The sequence below is a fragment of the Balaenoptera physalus genome (genome assembly GCF_965194825.1).
Source record: "Balaenoptera physalus genome assembly, chromosome: 11".
NCBI lineage: Eukaryota > Metazoa > Chordata > Mammalia > Artiodactyla > Balaenopteridae > Balaenoptera > Balaenoptera physalus.
The window spans coordinates 68367182-68386484 of NC_138896.1; the positions used below are offsets into that span (position 1 = coordinate 68367182).

Here is a 19303-nt window from a genome sequence, read left to right on the forward strand (position 1 = left end):
TAGGGTTAAGCTGCAACCATGAAGACCTTCTAACTTACTGCACTGCACTAGCCAATAATAAAGGCAAAACACTCACTAGGATGGGGATTGTTCTTGAAACAAGCTAGGGTTCTTAGCCCTATGGCCAAAATGGTTTATTTTCCAGGAATGAGAGACTCTCTGAGCTCTGCTCTACTCATGGTGATATGGCAAAGCGTAGGAATGTTGGACAATGAGCCCAGAGATGTTTCCGCACCACCTGCTTGTGGGGCTTTGTGAGTTCTGGTCTTCTGACCTAGGAAAACACCCACATTCCAGCCCCAGCCCCCTCCTCACAGTTGGTGTGAGGGTCGAGGGAGTTGGAGGTGCCTTTTACTCGTGCTGTCAACCCCAAGACCCTGCGCACATCACAGGCGGTGCGCACGTCTTCTCTCTAGGAAAAGACGTCAGTTACTTCAGAAGCAAATGCTGAGCAACGCGTCCTTTCTTCCTCACAGCTGCAGCTGAGTCTCTGGAGAGAGCAATGAAATCACTAAGACTCGATAACTGAAGTCTCTCTGTCCACAGCACACGCTGCAAGACACGGCAAGTCCAGATTCCCCTGCTCCAGTTCTTTATCTTAAACTCTGGGGCCTGTCGTTTCACCAACCAGGTTTCTCAGAAACCGTGATGGCTCTGGTTCTCTGCCAGATGTAGGGGCCATGGGAAAACCACCCGGAGCACAGTCTATGATGCAGGCAAGCAACATCTCAGTCTTTTGAGAACACAAGTCACTTCACAGCAGAGGAAATCACTCAAAAGCAGCACTGGCTCTGTGTGTTTTTCTGAAGACTGCAGCTCTGAAGGGAAAGGGCAAGCTTTCAACGGCTGTACTGGGTTATCCTTACCCTTTGCCCAATTTTCCTCCTTCCTCCACTGCCCTCACCCCCAATGAAGAAAGAGGATCTGAAGTGACTACAGTAGAGTCATGAAAAGTAAGGATGTGTCCAGAAAGCTGAGAGGGCAGATCAGTAACTACTACTCAAATGACAGACATTCTGGAATCAAAACTTGCACTGACTAATAATGAAAGAATAAGGCCAAGGCCTCCCCTCCCACGGTGGCAGAGAATTAATGGCTGAAAGGCAGTTAAATGTGTACTGCGTGCTTGTCCAAAGGAACACTGACTCAACAAATACTCAGAGTGACTATCACATTCAACCAGAATTTTCCAATAGAGCAGCCTTGTGCTCTTCACAAGATAGTGGCAATTAGTGTTGCCAGGGACAACCTAGAGGCATTAAAAGATGCAGGGATACCTTCTGAAGCACCAAAGAGAAGGACAGCAGGAGATTGAAAACTGGGGACATCTGGGACCTGACCTATGGCAAGCAAATTCTAAAATTCTAAACTCTGTACAACCAAAACCAAACAAACGAAAAGCTGAAATCCCATTATGATTCAAAAGCTGATGGAAGCTCAACATTTTGACAACCTCCAAATGCAAGCATTCTCTTGGTTTTTCCTGCTGCCATACTGATTTGTATGCATATCATCTATGTCCCCACGACTGCTATTTAAGTTCTAAACCAACAGTTTTATTGGACCACAGCCATACTATTCGATTACACATATTATATTCTCTATGTCTGTTTTGCAGGGTTGAATAGTTGTGATGGAAAGATCCATTAGCCTAAAGTATTTCCTCTGGCTCTTTACAGAAGTTTGCTGGTTCTAGGTAGTTGTCACCCACCAAATAAACACAGGCACACCTCGTTTTATTTCTCTTCACTTTATTATGCTTCGCAGATACTACTTTTTTACAAATTGAAGGTCTGCGGCAACCCTGTGTTGAGCAAGTCTATTGGTGCCATTTTTCCAACAGCATTTGTCTCTGCCACATTTTGGTAATCCTTGCAATATTTCAACCGTTTTCATTGTTATTATACTGTTATGTGATCTGCGATCAGCAACCTTTGATGTTACTATTTGATTAAGCTTAGTGAGGAAGGCATTTCAAAAGCTGAGACAGTCCAAAAAGCTAGGCTTCTTGCACCAAATAGTTAGCCAAGTTGTGAATGCAAAGGAAAAGTTCTTGAAGGAAATTAAAAGTGCTACTCCAGTGAACACACGAATATAAGAAAGCGAAACAGCTTTATTGCTGATGTGGAGAAAGTTTTCGCGGTCTGGACAGAAGATCAAACCAGTCATAATATTCCCTTAAGCCAAAGCCTAACTCAGAGCATGGCCCTAACTCTCTTCAATTCTATGAAGGCTTTGAGAAGTGAGGAAGTTGCAGAAGAAAAGTCTGAGCTTATTAGCAGAGTTTGGTTCATGAAGTTTAAGGAAAGAAGCGATCTCCATAACATAAAAGTGCAAGGTGAAGCAGCAAGTGCTGACATGGAAGCTACGCCAGCAAGTTATCCAGAAGATCTAGCTAAGATAATTCATAAAAGGTGGCTACACTAAAGAACAAATTTCCAATGTAGACGAAACAGCCTTCTATTGGAAGAAGATGCCATCTAGGACTTTTGTAGCTTGAGAGAAGTCACTACCTGGCTTCAAAGCTTCAAAGGACAGGTGGACTCTCTAATGCAGCTGGTGACTTGAAGTTGAAGCCAGTGCTCATTTACCATTCTGAAAATCCTAAGGTCCTTAAGAATCATGCTCAATCTACTCTTGCCTGTGCTCTATAAATGGAAACGAAGTCTAGATGACAGCACATCTGTTTATAACATGGTTTACTATTTTAAGCCCACTGTTGAGACCTACTGCTCAGAAAAAAAAGATTCCTTTCAAGATAGTACTGCTCATTGACAATGCACCTGGTCACCCAAGAGCTCTGATGGAGATGTACAACTAGATTAATGTTTTTCTCATGTCTGCCAACCCAACATTCTACAGCCCACAGATCAAAAAGGCATTCTGACTTTCAAGTCTTATTTAAGAAATACATTTCATAAGACTACAGCTGCCATAAGCAGTGATTTCTCTGATGGATCTGGGCAAAGTCAATTGAAAACCTTCTGGAAAGGATGCACCATTCTAGATGCCATTAAGAATATTTGTGACTGGTGGGAAGAGGTCAAAATATCAACATTAACAGGAGTTTGGAAGAAGGTGATTCTAACCCTCATGTATGACTTTGAGGGGTTCAAGACTTCAGTGCCTCGAGAAAGTCACTGCAGATGTGGTGGAGACAGCAAGAGAAGTAGAATTAGAAGTAGAGCCTGAAAATGTGACTGAACTGCTGCAATCTCCTGATAAAACTTGAATGGATAAGGAGTTGCTTATTATGAATGAGCAAAGAAAGTGGTTTCTTGAGATAAAATCTACTCCTGGTGAAGATGCTGTGCAGATTGTTGAAATGAAAACAAAGGACTTAGAATAGTACATAAACTTAGTTGATAAAGCAGCGGCAGGGTTTGACAGGATTGAGTCCAATTCTGAAAGACGGTCTACTACGTGTAAAATGCTATCAAACGGTGCACACTACGGAGAAACTGTTCTTGAAAGGAAGAGTCAATCAATGCCACAAATTTGACTGCTGTCTTATTTTGCCACCTCAGCCTTCAGCACCACCCTGACTGGTCTGCAGCCATCAAGGCAAGACCCTCCAACAGCAAAAAGATTATGACTTGCTGAAGGCTCAGATGATGGTTAGCATTTTTGAGCATTAAAGTATTTTTAAAATAAGGTATATGGGAATTCCCTGGCAGTCTGGTGTTAGGACTTGGCGCTTTCACTGCCATGGGCTCGGGTTCGATCCCTGGTCAGGGAACTAAGATCCCGAAAGCCATGTGGCACAGCCAAAAAACAAAAGCAAACAAACAAATAAGGTATGTTCATTGTTTTTTAGACATAACGCTATTGCACACCCAGTAGACTACAGTAGAAACGTAACTTTTATATGCATGTGATTTGCTTTATTGCAAAAAAAAAAAATCATGTGACTTGCTTTATTGCAATTTTCACTTTATTGAGGTGGTCTGGAACTGAACCTGCAACATCTCCGAGGTCTGCCTGCTTCCCCTGCAGAACAGCTCAGTGTGACCTAGATGGTCAGTGATGACTCACCCCACCCCAACCTACGTCTGTGGCAGTGTATCCTCCTCCAGTCATCTGCTGCCTGAGGGTCATTTCACCACAACCTGTGTACTCCATTGTTCTTCAATTATCATAAACCGTGTGGTTTTCAGAAATGGATAATCACTGAAAATAAATTTTAGAGCAATGTTCTTGTTTATATACTTCCAGTGATCACATTATGCTCATGGTGTATCTTCAGGGTAGCTGACTGTATTCTATCTGTCCTCTGACAATTGCTCATTCTTGATTGTACATATGGCAATGAGTTGACTAAACTTGAGCTGTGTTTCATAGGTGTGGTTTTCCTGAGGAATAGGCCCTCCCACATAAGCAAATTTCCCAGGTAACCGTGGCTTGTTCCTAAGCAGAAACACATTTTAACAATTTGGATGGTTAAACTGGAAATATTAAAAAGTAAAATAAAAAACAACAAAAAAGGGATATTATAGCTCTTCCTGTCTTAAGTACAATAACCATCCATTTCTTCGGAATGATTTAGAGTCATTACCAGGAACATCAATTAATGGAGTGTGTTAGGTAATGATGTCCTCAGGGGGTACAGAGATCCACTGGGCTCTCGGCCTCACACCAACTGGCCTGTGCAGACTATTATAATTGTAATTCTGGCATCTCCTTTGTGTGGTTCTTTGTCTTCCTCCTCCATTCCTGGCTGTCATTCCTGTGTCTACAGCTACCAATCTTTCCAACATACCCTCTATTTACTACTGCTAATTGGCTGTGGACTGGAAAAGCAAATAAAACTAAATCTTGTTAGATTTGTTTGTAAAAGAAAGGTATTCATTGTAGGTAACTGGCCTTTAGGGAACACCAGCTATGTTCTCCTACCACACAGTCCTTGAGGGCTGGGAGCCCTGTCTTTTCATTAGCCAGTGCCTGGCATGTAGTAGCCACGCACTATCTGTGTTCATTACATGAATACAGGAGTAAAATGCCATGAGCTTTGTGTCCCCCGGCCCACCTCCTGGAGCCCTCGTTTGATTACTTTCAGGGATGTGGTCGTATTTTAGATGGCGAAGGGTGCCCCCGATAGGACTGTGACTCTGACTCAAGTTCCCACATGTTCCACACTCAGACCACGTGAGCCCAAAGGGTGGACAGAGGAGCTGTGTTTCCCCACTGCCCCACGCTGGCGAGTGAGAGCCTGTGATCTGGGAAAGAACCCAGCCAAGGGTGTCTGGCAGAGCCAGACACTAAGGGCTGAACCGAACAGCATGTTCCAATCCACGCTTCAGAGTTTCAAACAGTCCAGTCAAAACCAAGGAAGGCACGCTGCTCTAAAAAATGTTCTTAACCCCCAGCTCCCCCACAAGCAACGGAAGTAGCTTTCCTTACATTAGCCAACTGAAAATCTGAGGAATATGGGGGAAAACCCACCTTGAAACAAACCGTACACATTCCCTTCACTCTGTCCCTAGTAACAACAACGGAAAAGGCAAATATTGACCTCTTTTCCTTTTCCAATTAGGGAAATTCCAATCCTTGGGGTTGAGGCTCTTTGCCAAGGACCCACTCCTGACATGAGTCCTTGCGTGAGAGGAGGTGTGCAAAACTGGCTGCTCAGCCTCTGGGGCAGGTCCACAGGGAGGTTGGTCGGTCCCAGAAGCTTCAATACCACTCTTGCCAGCCCACTCATACCACAGTGGGGCAGCCTCCTCCAGTTTCCCTCCCTGCCTTCTTCATCCCATGCCCTTGCCCTGTTTGCTTTCTCAAGCCCCCTCTCTTCAATTCAACTCAAAAAGACATGCGTGAAACAGCCACTAACCACAAGGAACTGTGCAGGGCACTCACACCCAGGGATGACAATAATGTGTGTGTGCTGCCCTGGTCAGGCCCTGCCCTTCCCTCTCCCAGCTCCCAATGTGGTAAAACTACAGGAGAAAGAGATTCGCAGGATCAGAGGTGTTTTGGAGCTCCCTAGAGAAGGTGATCCCGATGATAAGGTAGAGATGGTGTCCAGAATGACAACCTGAGCTCTGTGGGGAGTAGAGTGTTGGAAGTCTAAGAAAACCATCTAGTCTTCCTTCTTAGAGTTTCAGAAGCAAAAACCAAGAAATGACTGAAATTAGTGCTAACTTCCAAAAAACGCCACTGCTTTTGGTCCAGAGAATTGCCTCCAGATCCACCTATAACACACGTGCTTCATTATGTCTGACCACAATCATGCCCTTCCACTAATCCAAATAAGCAGACAAAAATGTATTTAGTGAAGTGCCATCTAGAGTCCTGTGAGCCCCAGGGACTGGGGTTCTGGATCGGCCTCGCAGTACATCACTTATGACTCAGTTCCCATGCTGCCTATCCATGGCTGGGCACTGAAGGGTTTGAAAGTGGTGATTCTAAGGCCAAGCTCAGAGGCCCCATTCCACTATGGCCCATAGATGCTTGTTGGCCAGGCTAGCCTCCTGGCCTGGCCTAGTGTTGACAATTAGTGATGGGCAGAATCCAGCTACAGTGACTGTAGTTAATCATTATTTGTTGAGTGAGGGGCAAACCCTTATAAATCCATCACCTGGCCTAAGAAAATTGACCAAAAGTCCATGCTTTATGAACAAGGGTCAAAGGCATGACCATCACATAAAAGTTCAGTACTGGATGTATTAGAACCCCCAAATCCCACTGTTCTCAATCCAGCAATGTCCCAAGAACCCCAGATCCTCTCAGATTGCCAGCTGCTTTCCTGAGAGAAGACACTACACTAAAGTCATGGGTGGCTCAGCTAGATCTAAAACCAAGTCCTTAAAGGCATCTCAAAGGACTTTGTGAAGATTACTTTCCTAAAACAGCACACCCACTCACATTCTCACGTCCACACATGCATTCATGCACAACATACAAGCAGATCTTGGAACTGTATAGATTCAGAACTCCTCACATTTTAGGGTGATGGACTTCAAGTATTCACAAACCAGTCCTACAGCTTTAGAGATGAATAAATAGTCCATTCCCTGGAAGCTTTGGAAATAAACCTGATCTAGCAAAAAATGAATTTATCTGAGTTACAATTCTCTTAATTTGTGTAAGGATCCAAAAGGATTGTAAATATCATACCCATTTTTGGATGATTCTCAGAAAAAGAGAATGAACCATGAATCACTATGTTTGAAATGTTTCATAAAAAAACCAGAATGAGTCACTCAAGTCTTTCCAAAAGGTAATGGTGTGGTCCAAAGGAAAGGTGCCTTATCTTACCCTCTGCACCACACCTTGCCAGGCAAGGAAGGTGTCCAGACAGGCAGAGCTGCTGGCCTGTGCTAGAAGATCTTTACCAAGGAGTCTACATTGTGTCTCTCTATACAAGAGGGTCTGTCTCCCTCTGCCTGCCTGCTGTCTCTGTCATACTTAACCTTCAACAAAAAACAGGAAAAAAGAAAGGAAGGGAGGGAAAGAGAGAGAGAGCGAGAAAGGAAGGAAGGAAGGGAGGGAGGGAAGGAGGGAGGAAGGAAGGAAGATATCACATGCCCAAACCAAATCCTGTATACATTAAAATTCACTGAAGGAACCAGCAAGTGGCCAGTAAGCGAAATTTGCCTTCTTCCTATAAAAGCCACCTTCCTATAAAACCCACTCATGTGCAAACTCAGACTCCTAACAATAAGTCTCCATTTCAGAAAAAAGTTTGGGGATTTGGAAGCTCATGGAGGCTAACGGTTCCTCCATTTACTACAACTGACTATTACAGTACTACAACTGGCTAGTTTACCACCTCCTAGCTTTCTAGATCTATTAAAAAAAAATACACACCCACATATAGGATGACATATGTCACAAACACTGGGGATCAGTAGAAACTACCATTCGTTTGGGTAACACATTCATCCTTTTTTATGAGCGTGCTTTATCATATGTTGCAACAATAAGAAAAAAATTAAAACAAGACCACGCATAAGATTAACTGGTAAAAACAATCACTATCTGAGTCAGAATTTTAGAGTGGGAAGGAACCTTAAAGACCATCTAATAGATTTTAGTCAAACTCTTCTGCTTTACAGATGAGGAAATCCAAGTGCAGCTGAGATTTTGCCTAGAACATGCAGTGCTGCTATAGGAATGGAGATGGGCACTATCATTAACTGAATGCCCATTAAGACTGAGGATGTACACACAGCAGCCCCTCTAAATTCTCACAACAACCTACCACAGTAGCTTTTATTATTCATTGTAATGACGGAAAAAGTGAGGTGTAGAGGTTCTTAATAATATTCCCTAGATCAGATAAAGCCAGGATCCAAAACCAGCTCTGTTTGCCGCCACAGACCACATTTTGAGCACCGCACATGGCTGCTTTTTCTTTCTTTCTTTTTTTTTGCAAGAGGGGGACAGGAGGAATGACCAAGCAGGAAACATGAGTTCTGCTTCCTGCTCCCTCGCACACAATTCATGGACCTAAGGAGAGGTCACTTCAACTTAGCTTTAATGTCTTCATCTCTCAAGTGGGGAGGCCTAGTTCTCTAAACTTTGTGACTCTTTTTTTAAAAACCTTAGAAAAGGACTCTAAGCAGATTTTCCTTCCACTCCTGGGAGCCTATAATACTCATTCTTTGGAAAAAAAAAAAAAAAAGAAGGAGTATTCGTTCTTCTATGAGCCATTTTGCTGCTGGTGGCTTCCTCTTTAATGGAGTACAGCACCCACCAGGCCACCTCACACACTTGGGCCCTCAAAAACACAGCCTTGGGCTTCCCTGGTGGCGCAGTGGTTGAGAATCTGCCTGCCAATGCAGGGGGCACGGGTTCAAGCCCTGGTCTGGGAAGATCCCACATGCCACAGAGCGGCTGGGCCCGTGAGCCACAACTACTGACCCTGCACATCTGGAGCCTGTGCTCCGCAACAAGAGAGGCCGCAATATTGAGAGGCCCGCGCACCGCGATGAGGAGTGGCCCCCGCTTGCCACAACTAGAGAAAGCCCTCGCACAGAAACGAAGACCCGACACAGCCAAAAATAAATAAATAATAAATAAATTAAAACAAAAACAAAAACAAAAAAAACACAGCCTTTCGGGAAGAGACCATAGGGACTAGCTGACCTCTTCCAAACTCTGGTCCAGCCTCTTCTACAGATGGGTAAAGAAATGAAACTCAAGGAGTCAGCTGATTTCCATAAAATGGTTAGAGAGGTAGCTAACTTCCTACCTAGGTCTAATGGATGGTATCCTCTTGTTGCTTATGCGGCCATCTCCCTACATTAACTCCTCCTTCCAGGAAGTCTGCAACCCAGCAGGAAACTCTTTAAAAAGGCAACAATATATCACTGATTTAGCTACCCAATTAATATTTGTCAACAAGTGTTATACTCATAGTACATGGAACCCTTTGTAATCAGGTGCATGATCTCACCTGACACTGAACTGCCCCTGGCCTCTGTCAGGGTAGGTTCCAAGATGGGCCTTTTGCTTGGCAGCTGCCACAGTGCAGGGCACGCCCAACATGGAGCGGGGACCTGACTCTTACTGAAGGTCTACTATACTGGGCTGTACGCTAGACGCACCTCTCATCCTGCTCTATCCTCATATCTACTGGACCTTGTAGGATAAGTCCTCACTTTCCCGCCCCCTTTTAGAGGTGAGGAAACTGAGGCATGGAAAGATTACCCTATGTTCATACTGCTAGGAAGCAGTGGAGACAGGATACACTCCCAAGCCTGCTCTCATTCCAGAGCCTACCTTTAACTACTCACTACCATCATTAACTTTGCCCATTAACTAGAAACAAAAGGAGGAGGGGTGCTGATGTTTCTACCAGTGACCTTGGCTTACTGTTTGAATCTCTTGCCCACACATGGTCACCCAGAGATGGCACTCTCGGGTGGGCCACATGCAGTGCTGTTCATAGACCACAGACCTGAACTTAAGCATTTTGTGCTCTAAGGTGGGGCGCTGGCTGAACACCAGCCACCATTCAGAAGACTGATCCTGCCTTAACTTAGGAAGCAGGAGGGCTGTGAAGCTTCAGCCAGGAGAGTCACCCTAAGATTGAATCCCTAAAATCTGCTTCTGCTGGGGAACACTTCCTGTAGGGCCAAGTTCCAGCACGCTGCTTTTTCTGAGGGAAAGCCCACCCATGCTAAGCAGAGACCAACCAGCAAAGGCTGAAAATGGCACCTGGCCCCACATTGTGCCATGTGCAGATATGCAGCCACTGTGACATCACCCAGGCAAGAGCGTGGCTTTCTTAGGGACTAAAAGCAAAATTGCTTAGAGGGATCTGAAAGAGGAGTTAGGGAAGGAGAAGAGAGAACCAGTTACTACAACTGTACCGGGCTTCAAGGAGGGGAGCCATTTTGCTTTCAGGTCCCTGCTGATCCCACTCAGCTCAGGCCCTGTAAGTGGCAATGCAAGAGCAGAGCCTTGGGAGGAACCTGGGCCCAAGGAAACAAGGCCCTACAAGTCCACAGCCCCTGCCTGCCAGGCGAGGCATCTGTTAGAGGCCTTTGGAGATAGATGGGAGACTAGTGCTAAGCAGAACGAAGACTGGGCTTGGAGTCAAGAGGCCAGAATTCTACTCCCCACCCTGATGCTCACTAACCTCATGATTTGGGGCAAGACAGTTACCCTCCATGGGCCTCAGTTTCCTCACCCCTAAGACAAGAGGGAAGATTGAGCTGATTGCTCAAGTCCTCTGCAGGGCTGAGATTCTGATTCCTCTGTTCTCAGAAACAAATTCAACAACTTTGTTAATTTCTGGGATTTTTTTATTATCAAAAGTATCCTTTAACTTTCTTTCCCCATTCTTTGTTAATATTCAAAAAGAAACAGTTGTCTGTTAGCAATTTTCCTGAGCATGTTCAATTTTTTCAATGAAGTATGGCATGTAATTACCACTTCCTTTGTTCTTTCATTTAATGTTTTGCAGAGAGGGAAAAGCACTATCAAAATACATCAAATATTACAAAGTGGTAAAAGAGAGAAGTCTTAAAGTCCAAAGTTAAACATGACCATTTTTCAATGTTTAAATGTCTGTATATCCGAGACCTACTGTGACTTCTATAACCTGGTAAGATAGGCATTTTCGTGTAAAATGAGGTTTAGAGAGGTTGACTTACTCAAAGTCACAAAGCAAGTGAGTGGCAAAGTCTAATCACTGGAATAGATGCCCAATAGTCTTTCCACCACAGATCATTATCTTCCTAGCCAACCTGCCTTTCTAGGTTCTCTGCTACTCTTTCTTGGGTTAGAAACGCACACTTTGTACAAAGCAAAGTCAAAACTTATTGCAACAGAACTGCGGCCAGAACTGTACTTGTCCCACTAGGGCCATTGTCCTAAGGTGAAAAATCAATCCTACCCCAAGATATTCCATCCCCACTGACCCTGAACAGGAGATATTCATGTCTCAGGTAGACCAGAAAATCCAAAGAGTTCAATCAACAAGTCTCTACATACCAGGAATGTTACAGTTTGGAAGGAACTATGAAAAGAGGAAGTTTTCCTGGTGTTTCTGCGCATTGCCTGGATGAATGACTGAATTAGGTGGGACATGCAAGGTAGTCTTCTTACCTACACAGTCAAAAGTCAGCAATAACCTGGTCATTTGTCTCTGGAAATCTGCTTTTGAAGAGGAAGGCAAATGATTTAAAAATGCAGAAAACAGGAAGAAATTCGAGGCAGCATGGCATTAGCCTCCTTATTTCCCCCAAAAGGTCTATAGCCAGACATCACACCTTCACTGCTGCTTCAGCTTCTGTTACTTTCCATGGCTATCAGGATGTGTACGTGTTTAAATACTTCCAGATTTGCTAGTCAGGACATGTGACGCCCTTTTCTCACACATGCCCTAATGAAAGACATAGGAAGCACCCTGCCATTCGCTCAGAATGAAACACACGTGAAGACCCTTCCTCTAAATGAGAATAAGCTTTACCTATGTATTCCCATCAATTTTTCTATCACTGGAACCACAAGTTATGATTTCTAGAATGACAAGACAGACAGACCTGCTGGCCTGACTATGACAGGTTATTTATACCGAGTATTCTTTAAGACAAGGCACAGGCAGGACAAATGCAAAGTGTTTAAAGGAAACGGATCTATAGGGAAAACAATAGCTCGCTTTTGCTTTTCTAGGGTGCTGGGCTAATTGTGAGAATGCAAAGGAAAAGGCCTAAAACTTGGCTACCTCTGTTTAAGACTGGGAATAAAATGTTCCCTTGCTGGGCTTTTAAGAGGTCTCTTTTAAGAACTCTCTGCAACTTCAGCACCACGGACTCAGCACTGCCCCAAGCTCTCCTATAACTGACTTTTATTGCTTTAATTAACCAAGGCTAGGTGGGACAGATTTACTCCATCTGTGTAATGTTACTGTTATCCACCAGTGGCTAGCAGCAGCTCTTTACCTGTTGCTCTTGATGCCTGGCCTGCACAATTAGCACCTTATTATAGGACAGCCTCTCATCTAACTACCATGTGTCTCAACTGAGCACTTTATTTTGTCTTGTTCATGTACTAGTTCAAGAACCTGGGCTCCGCAGTTATAAGAAATCTTAAACTCCTTTTAGGCAGGTGTGTGTTTTCAGTTTCTTATCTCTTCAGGCCCACAAGAACACTAGGGCCACACAGGCATGCAAACAAATACTTCCTGATTGTTTGAACAGCTTCTAGATGTCTATTCTGGGAATAAGCACATGGTTGGAATCTGGGTCTCCATGCCTATCTCAACCCTCTGTACCTGATCCATTGGCCTTCTCTGACGTTGAGGGATCTCAGGTACTTTGAGTTAAGCTCTACTTGGTCTATATGTAACATTTCCCCTTACCTAGAAGAGTTGGCTGAAACAGACACATGAGCTTCCCATCAGCACCACGTTCAATGTTCCTCTAGAAAAAGGAACAGATTCCTTGCTTTTGGAATTAAAACTAACTATAACTTATAAGGCATTACCAGTTCCATAACAAACACAGGCCTCCTTCAAATACTCTGGTGAATGAAATGAAAGGGGACAGCTACATAAAGGGGATGGTTAGGAATGCAGGTATGGGAGCTAGGTTTTCTGGTCTCAAATCCTGGCTCTACCACTTACTAGTTGTGTGACCTGAGACCTTGGTCAAGACAGCCTTTCTGCACCTCAGTTTTCCAATCTGTAAAACAGGATAATAGTACCTGCCTCACAGGGCTATTGTTAATAGGACTGAATCAGTTAGTCTTTGTAAAGTGCTTTAGAACAGTGCTTGGCACATAATAAGCACTATTATGCTTAAGTTACTGTTAGATAAAATTAATAACAGTACAGAGATTTAACGGACAGACCTATAAATCAGTATGCCTCCAAAAGAATATGACAGTGATGGGAAAACAAGCAGGTTAACAGAATAAAATGCCATCCTTGGTATTTTGATTTTCTGGCAAACATACAATCTTTGAATTGCTTCAGTAAACCAAAAAGAACTCTGGATTTATAGGTGTTTGAAATGTCTAACACATTATCACAACAAATGTGATAAAAATGTTCTGGCTGCATTCAAGCAAAACAATTAGTAAAGGTGTCATTGTTTTAGTAGAGAATTTTAAATGAACATTCTACTGTTTACACCTCTTATATCTACTGAGTCTAACATCAGACATTGTTCATAATGTTATTTAGCAAATACTGCCAACCCTTCTCCAACAAAGAGTCTTAGTCAATTATCAGGGGAACACTACAAATGTATGTTCTATATTTTAAAAGATTCATTGAAAGATGAATCTTTATATAAAGATGATTCCATGGTATCCAAACTCAGAATTTTCTTTCGGTGTCTTTTCTGATCTAGTCACTGCCACTTTTTAAACCCTCAATCTTCTTAGATATCCTAGCTACTAAAATTCCACATCCAGGGTCTCTCCTTTCTGAGCAATCTCTAGCACAAGATACCATTTCTAACATCAGCAGTCCCTTGTTACCTCACCACGGAGGTCCTCTCTAGAATCCAGGCGTCCAACCACACACAAAGGCATCTATGTGCCACAACAGGTGGGGCACCTGTGCTTTCGTTAGGGAGGAAACACTTCCAGTTTCACCTCTCCTAGTTTCCCTGGAGGGCAAAGTTCAACACTGCAGGATGTCTTCCCTGTAGGTTCAGCTGCAGAGAATTATGTAGAGACATCAGCAACAACTAATGTCCAGTCTACTGAGAAGTGATCATCTATTTTGGGGCTCAGCAGTTTAGTGCTTAAGAATGTGGGCAGGTACTTCCTCTCCATACCCTCCTCGGACTGACCTCCCCATCCCACTGGGTTCACTGGTGCCACTGTCATAGCTCTTAACCACCATGTTCTGTGGTTATGCTGGCCCTGGGTCCTTCCCCTCTGCCTGGGGAGCTTCTCTGGGCAGAAGTTGTGCTCCACTTGTCTTAGTGTTCCACAGCTAGCACAAAGCCCATCTATGCTAAGCTCCCAAGAGTTATGTGTGAAACTGTATTTGAGCTATACTATCTGAGAAAAACCAAATGTTCTTTGGATGATCACGCTGTCAAGGGTTACTTTCACTTTTGAGTACAGGGAGGTTCCTCAAAAATGGGGCATTCGGAAAAGTCATCAGAACCCCTCTTTGTTTCTGTCGTTTTGGGTTAACTTTCCCCCATTTATCCACGTGGCCCCTTTAAAATTTGTTTCATGCCATGTCAGCCCCGCCTTAATGGGCTCCTTCAGTGACCCCACATTCACCTTGCAGGTATCCTTTCTGAATATTCAAGGCCCATATTCTTACTTGGCCACGAGCGGGGCTGGCATTTTTTTCGTCCACGGCTCCCAGCGATCACCAGTCACTGCTGGGAAGCGCTGGGGACGCCTGGGCACTGCGCCCCCCAGCCAGCGCCGACCAAGACTCTCCCCCCCTACTCTCTTTGGGACAATGCTCCGGCAGCCACCCGGGGCAAGGCGATCCTGCAAAGGTTCCGGGTCAGCGTTCGGTCAGCCAGCCCCAGAGAGAGAGCGGGGGTGGGGGTGGGGGTGGGGGAATCCCTGGGGTGAAGACTCCTCGGGACTAGTGGGCATTCACTCCTGGCCCAGACCCTTCCCACCGAGAACGACCTAAAGAGATCTTTATCGCCTCTTTCTTTTCCACCATTCTAGGGACCAGAGAAATGCAAGACAGGGGGCAGGAAGGAGAGCAAGGAGACAGCCTCTCAGGCCAATCACGACGTCCGCCTCCCCTGACTCGGAGTCCGTCTGTCTGTCTGTCTCTCTCTCTCTCTTACACACACGACCTGCTACTTCAACTTCAGCTCTGAGCAAACTGCGCCGCACGTCTCTCCTACTACGAGTCCTCCAGCTCCGGCCCCGGCCCATGCCTCTCGTCTCACCCCAGCTTTTTCACCCAATCCCAGTTTCCTCACCCAACTGACCGTGAAGCCGGAGGCAGTTCCCCAGTCCCAGGCCCCCGGTGGGGCTCGGCTGCCGCCGCCGCCGTCGCTCCCCCTGCAGCCCCCGACCCGCGATCCGGCCTCGGGCTGCAGCGATGGCTCCCCGGCACGAGGCGCCGCGGCTCCCTGGACTCGGCCAGACACAGGGCGGCGCGCAAGAGAAGCCCATCGAGCTCCCGGCGGTGGTGGCGGTGGTGGCGGCGGCGGCTGCTGGAGCGGCCGCCGCGCAGGCTGATGACGCATGGGCGCGGAGGGGGCGTGGTCCGCGGGGGAGACGCTGGCAGATGACATCTGGCGGCGGGGAGGCTCGGCAGCATGGCGTTTGTGGCGCTGAGTGAGGCGGAGAAGGTGTACATTGTGCATGGCGTTCAGGTAGCGGCAGCAGCGGTACCGGCGCCGGCCGCCGGGTTCCCCTAGGACTGCGGCTGACTGGGTTTACCTTGTGATTAAACCTCTCTGCGGCCGGCGTGTGCAGCTCGAAGCCGGCAATGCGGGCGTATTTGGGACCGGGTGGCGAGAATCCATTTAGGATTGTATGCGTACTTGCTTCTTTCTGGGTCTACAAGGTTCCACACCTGGGTAGGAAGCGGTGGGCAGTCCCTGATTCTGTTAAAGACCCTCTGAGCCTTTGAAGGCTGAGCTGTCCCACTTTTGTTAGGTACATATTCTATCATAATTTTTATCCCATTGAATCTTTGTAACAGTCCTGAAGGTAAGTATTATCTCTACTTTACATATAAGGAACTCTGCTCAGAGAGGTTAACTCATTTGTCTGAGGTCACAAAGTAAGTGTGTGGTGGTGTTACCCGAAAACAGGGTTTGCCTCTTGGTGAGTGCCGAGCCAAAAGACACAACCAAGCCAAAGATTGGGAGAAGGAAGGATTTATTAATTGCAGCAAGTGAGGGGACACTGGGGATCTTTTCCAAAGCAGTGTCTATCCAATTAGCAAAATTGGAGAATAAGCTAAGGGCACATGCATATTCATGTAGGGGCTTGAGCAGAGGAGAATTTAGCATAGAATTGGGGCAAAGGTTAACAGACTCCAAGCTTTAGTTGATTGGAGTCTCCGAAGGTCAAAAAAGGTCAACATCATCCTTCCTCAGGTTGAGACCAGCTTGGGGTGTTATCCTGTAGTTACCATCCTCTACCTGGGTGGGGGCCTTAGTTCTTGTAGAACAAGTCAAAGATCTGTATCAGATTGTTAAGTATATCCCTTGAGGAAAAACTAGGGCTCTGTTTTATCTCAACTGTTATTTCTTCACTGCTTTTCCTTTTTTCCTGCATTCTTTACTTCCCTCAAGATCATTGATTACAGAGACCTGTTCAAGGGCAAGCATTATGGTCAGGCTTAGATCACAAAAATGCTTAGGCCTAAACTGGCTTCTCTTATGTCCAGAAAGCCATGCCTGGTTCTCTTTTTCCGGGGCCCCCTAACCTCTCTGCTTACAGTGGACCTGGGATATAAATCCAGATCTTTCTGATTGCAAAGCCCAACTCGACTTGCATGCCACTTTCCCTTTTTTAAAATAGGGATTCAAAGGCAAAGGCCAGAGAGACTCCCCACTTCTACTTCTCTTTCTTCTGTCCTCTGAAAGCATGTTGGGGAAATAAGAAGGGGGAGGGCAAGTTCTGAACCCCACCATTTTCCTAGACCTTAAATAGTATATTGACATATATTGCTGTATTGTTATCTTTTTAGGTAGTATTTTTTCCCATGTTGGTTCTAAGTTTCTTTAGAATTTCTTCAGAAATTTTGCATTTCTTTGTACAACTTTTGTTTTACTAACTTGTATCAAACTGGTTTTTATATTCAGGAATTTGGGGCAGATGTCAGAGTTTCCAGAATTAGCATTTAATCCTCTTTTGGGGTTTGCTTAACTAGCTAAATATGTGCTTTCTTCCTCCATGAAAAGACATTGCTAACCTCCGTCTTAGCCCAGTGATTCCGAAACCTTGAAGCGCCTTTTACTCACAAAATACAGCTTCGCGGGCTTTACCTGGACCTTCTGAATCAGAATCTCTGGGGCTGGGGCCTGGGGCCTGGGAATGGGTATTTTCATAAATGTTGGGAGATTTTGATGCAGTCACCAGACGTTGGGCTATGGGCAAGCCTCCGGCCTGGTCCAGCCTGGAGTCTGCTGCAGAAATCTTTGCCCCCCTGCCTGAGGTTGTTGCAGGAGGGGGGACCCCTTCCAGGGCCTGAGAGTGGGCTCTTGTCTAACACTTGGAAATGAATTGTCCGAGGGGACACACGTGCTGACAAAGCAAGAGACTTTATTGGGAAGGGGCACCCGGGCAGAGAGCAGCAGGGTAAGGGAACCCAGGAGAACTGCTCTGCCATGTGGCTCGCATTCTCAGGTTTTATGGTGATGGGGTTAGTTTCTGGGTTGTCTCTGGCCAATCATTCTGACTCAGGGTCCTTCATGGTGGCACGTGCATCACTCAGCCAAGATGGATTCCAGAGAGAAGGATTCTGGGAGGTTGGTAGGACATATTGACTGGTGTCCCCTCTCCTTTTGACCCTTCCTGAATTCTTCTGGTTGGTGATAGCTTGTTAGTTCCGTGTTCCTTACCAGGAACTCCTGTTGTAAGATAACTCATGCAAATGGTTACTATAAGGTCTGGCCAGGGTGGGCGGTTTCCGTCAGTGGTTCCCCTAACAAGGTCACATGGCCCCCTGCGTCTGTTTGAATGAGAACTTGGAGTCAGACTGAGCAGGGATCCTTTCCCGGCTCCACCATTCACAGTAAGAGTGATTCTTACCTGAGTAGCTGAGCTAGCTACCCCTGTGTAAAATGAGAACTTATCCATCTGGGAGCAGAAAGGGATTGTGAGGAATGATGAGAAAAGAGAATATGGACCACTTGGCATGTGGTCAACCCTGAAGAGAAGTTGGCTCCCTGTCAAGATTTTTCCATCAGGAGTGTGGCTTTGTCCGGAACCATCCATACTATATCTGCGACCTTCATAGTGACCCCATGTGGGGTTCAGCCTGTGGCTGTTGAGATTTAAGCTCTTTTGATTTGGAGGGCTAGAGATTGTTAAATTGTCTCAAGACAAGGGGGATTTGTGGCCAGGCCTAGAAAGTCCCTAGGCAGCTCTGGGGCACTGCCTTTTCAGGGCTTCAGCATGGATCACGTAGACTGTGTGACTCTGCCTGTCTTTATGTCTCTGGTGACAGCCCTACTTCTCTCTGCTGAAGTGTCTCACTTCTCCGCAGCCACTTGCTGTCCAGCTGCCCTCCACCTTGGTACGTGCCATCCCCCCACCTTTACTTCTGTGAGGCCTCTCCAGCCTCCCTCCACACCATGACCTGTCAGCTCCTCTTTAACTCCCTTTCCCTCCCAAGTATTTCCCAGATCGGAGATCAGATTGCAAGGAGAGAATCAGTTTCACGCCCCAAAGAGCTGGCCACTCTCTGGATTGTATGCCTTTGAGTCGGGCCCTTTGCAAGGTGAGTGGGATCCCATCCTAAAGGAATGCAGGCCCACCCAACAGGCTTGGAAAGTGGAACGAGGACAGCATCTCGTTTTGCCTGCTGTGTCTGGGGCCTGGGCCTGCAAAGCTGGCCCTTCCCAAAGTAGGGTGGCTTTCTAGTAGGGGAGGCCGTCTGGTCTCAGTTCTCCTCCAGCAAGCTCTGCGCTCTTGGACAAGTCAAAGCAAGGTAGTGGGGGTGGGAAGTGGTTAACATCGCCTCAGAGGACTACTTTGAGTCTAAATCCTCCCAAGTGTGTTGGATTAGGAGAGCCAACTGACAACTCCCATTAGGAAGTAGGACTGGGTTACCTGGGTGTGAGGAACAGCAACTCTGGGTTGGGTCATCTGTCCTGCCACTCTGTCACAAACAGGAGGTTAAACTTGGCGCCTCAATGTCCTCGTTTGTAACCTCCCTCCTGGTTGTTTT

General features: G+C 45.9%; 2 protein-coding genes across 9 annotated transcripts in view; one reads left to right on the forward strand and one right to left on the reverse strand.

Annotated features, from left to right (window-relative positions):
- The window catches only part of ZDHHC3 (zDHHC palmitoyltransferase 3), a 57972-nt gene extending 42362 nt beyond the window's left edge, over positions 1–15610 (reverse strand). Inside the window, exons 1-2 of one of the 7 annotated variants that reach the window (XM_082413891.1) lie at positions 15381–15610; positions 316–818 (exon numbers count right to left, since the gene is read on the reverse strand). The gene's annotated coding sequence lies outside the window, so the exon portion shown is untranslated. Of the gene's footprint in view, positions 1–315; positions 819–13943; positions 14125–15371 lie in introns of those variants that run through there. The other 6 variants (XM_082413890.1, XM_082413889.1, XM_082413893.1 and 3 more) reach the window with 6 other exon arrangements.
- Positions 15611–15631: 21 nt separating this feature from the next.
- EXOSC7 (exosome component 7) overlaps positions 15632–19303 on the forward strand; it is a 29644-nt gene continuing 25972 nt past the window's right edge. Inside the window, exon 1 of one of the 2 annotated variants that reach the window (XM_082413910.1) lies at positions 15632–15770. In XM_082413910.1, coding sequence (XP_082270036.1) covers positions 15714–15770 — 57 coding nt within the window. In that variant the 5' untranslated portion in view covers positions 15632–15713. Of the gene's footprint in view, positions 15771–15804; positions 15932–19303 lie in introns of those variants that run through there. The other variant, XM_082413911.1, reaches the window with a different exon arrangement.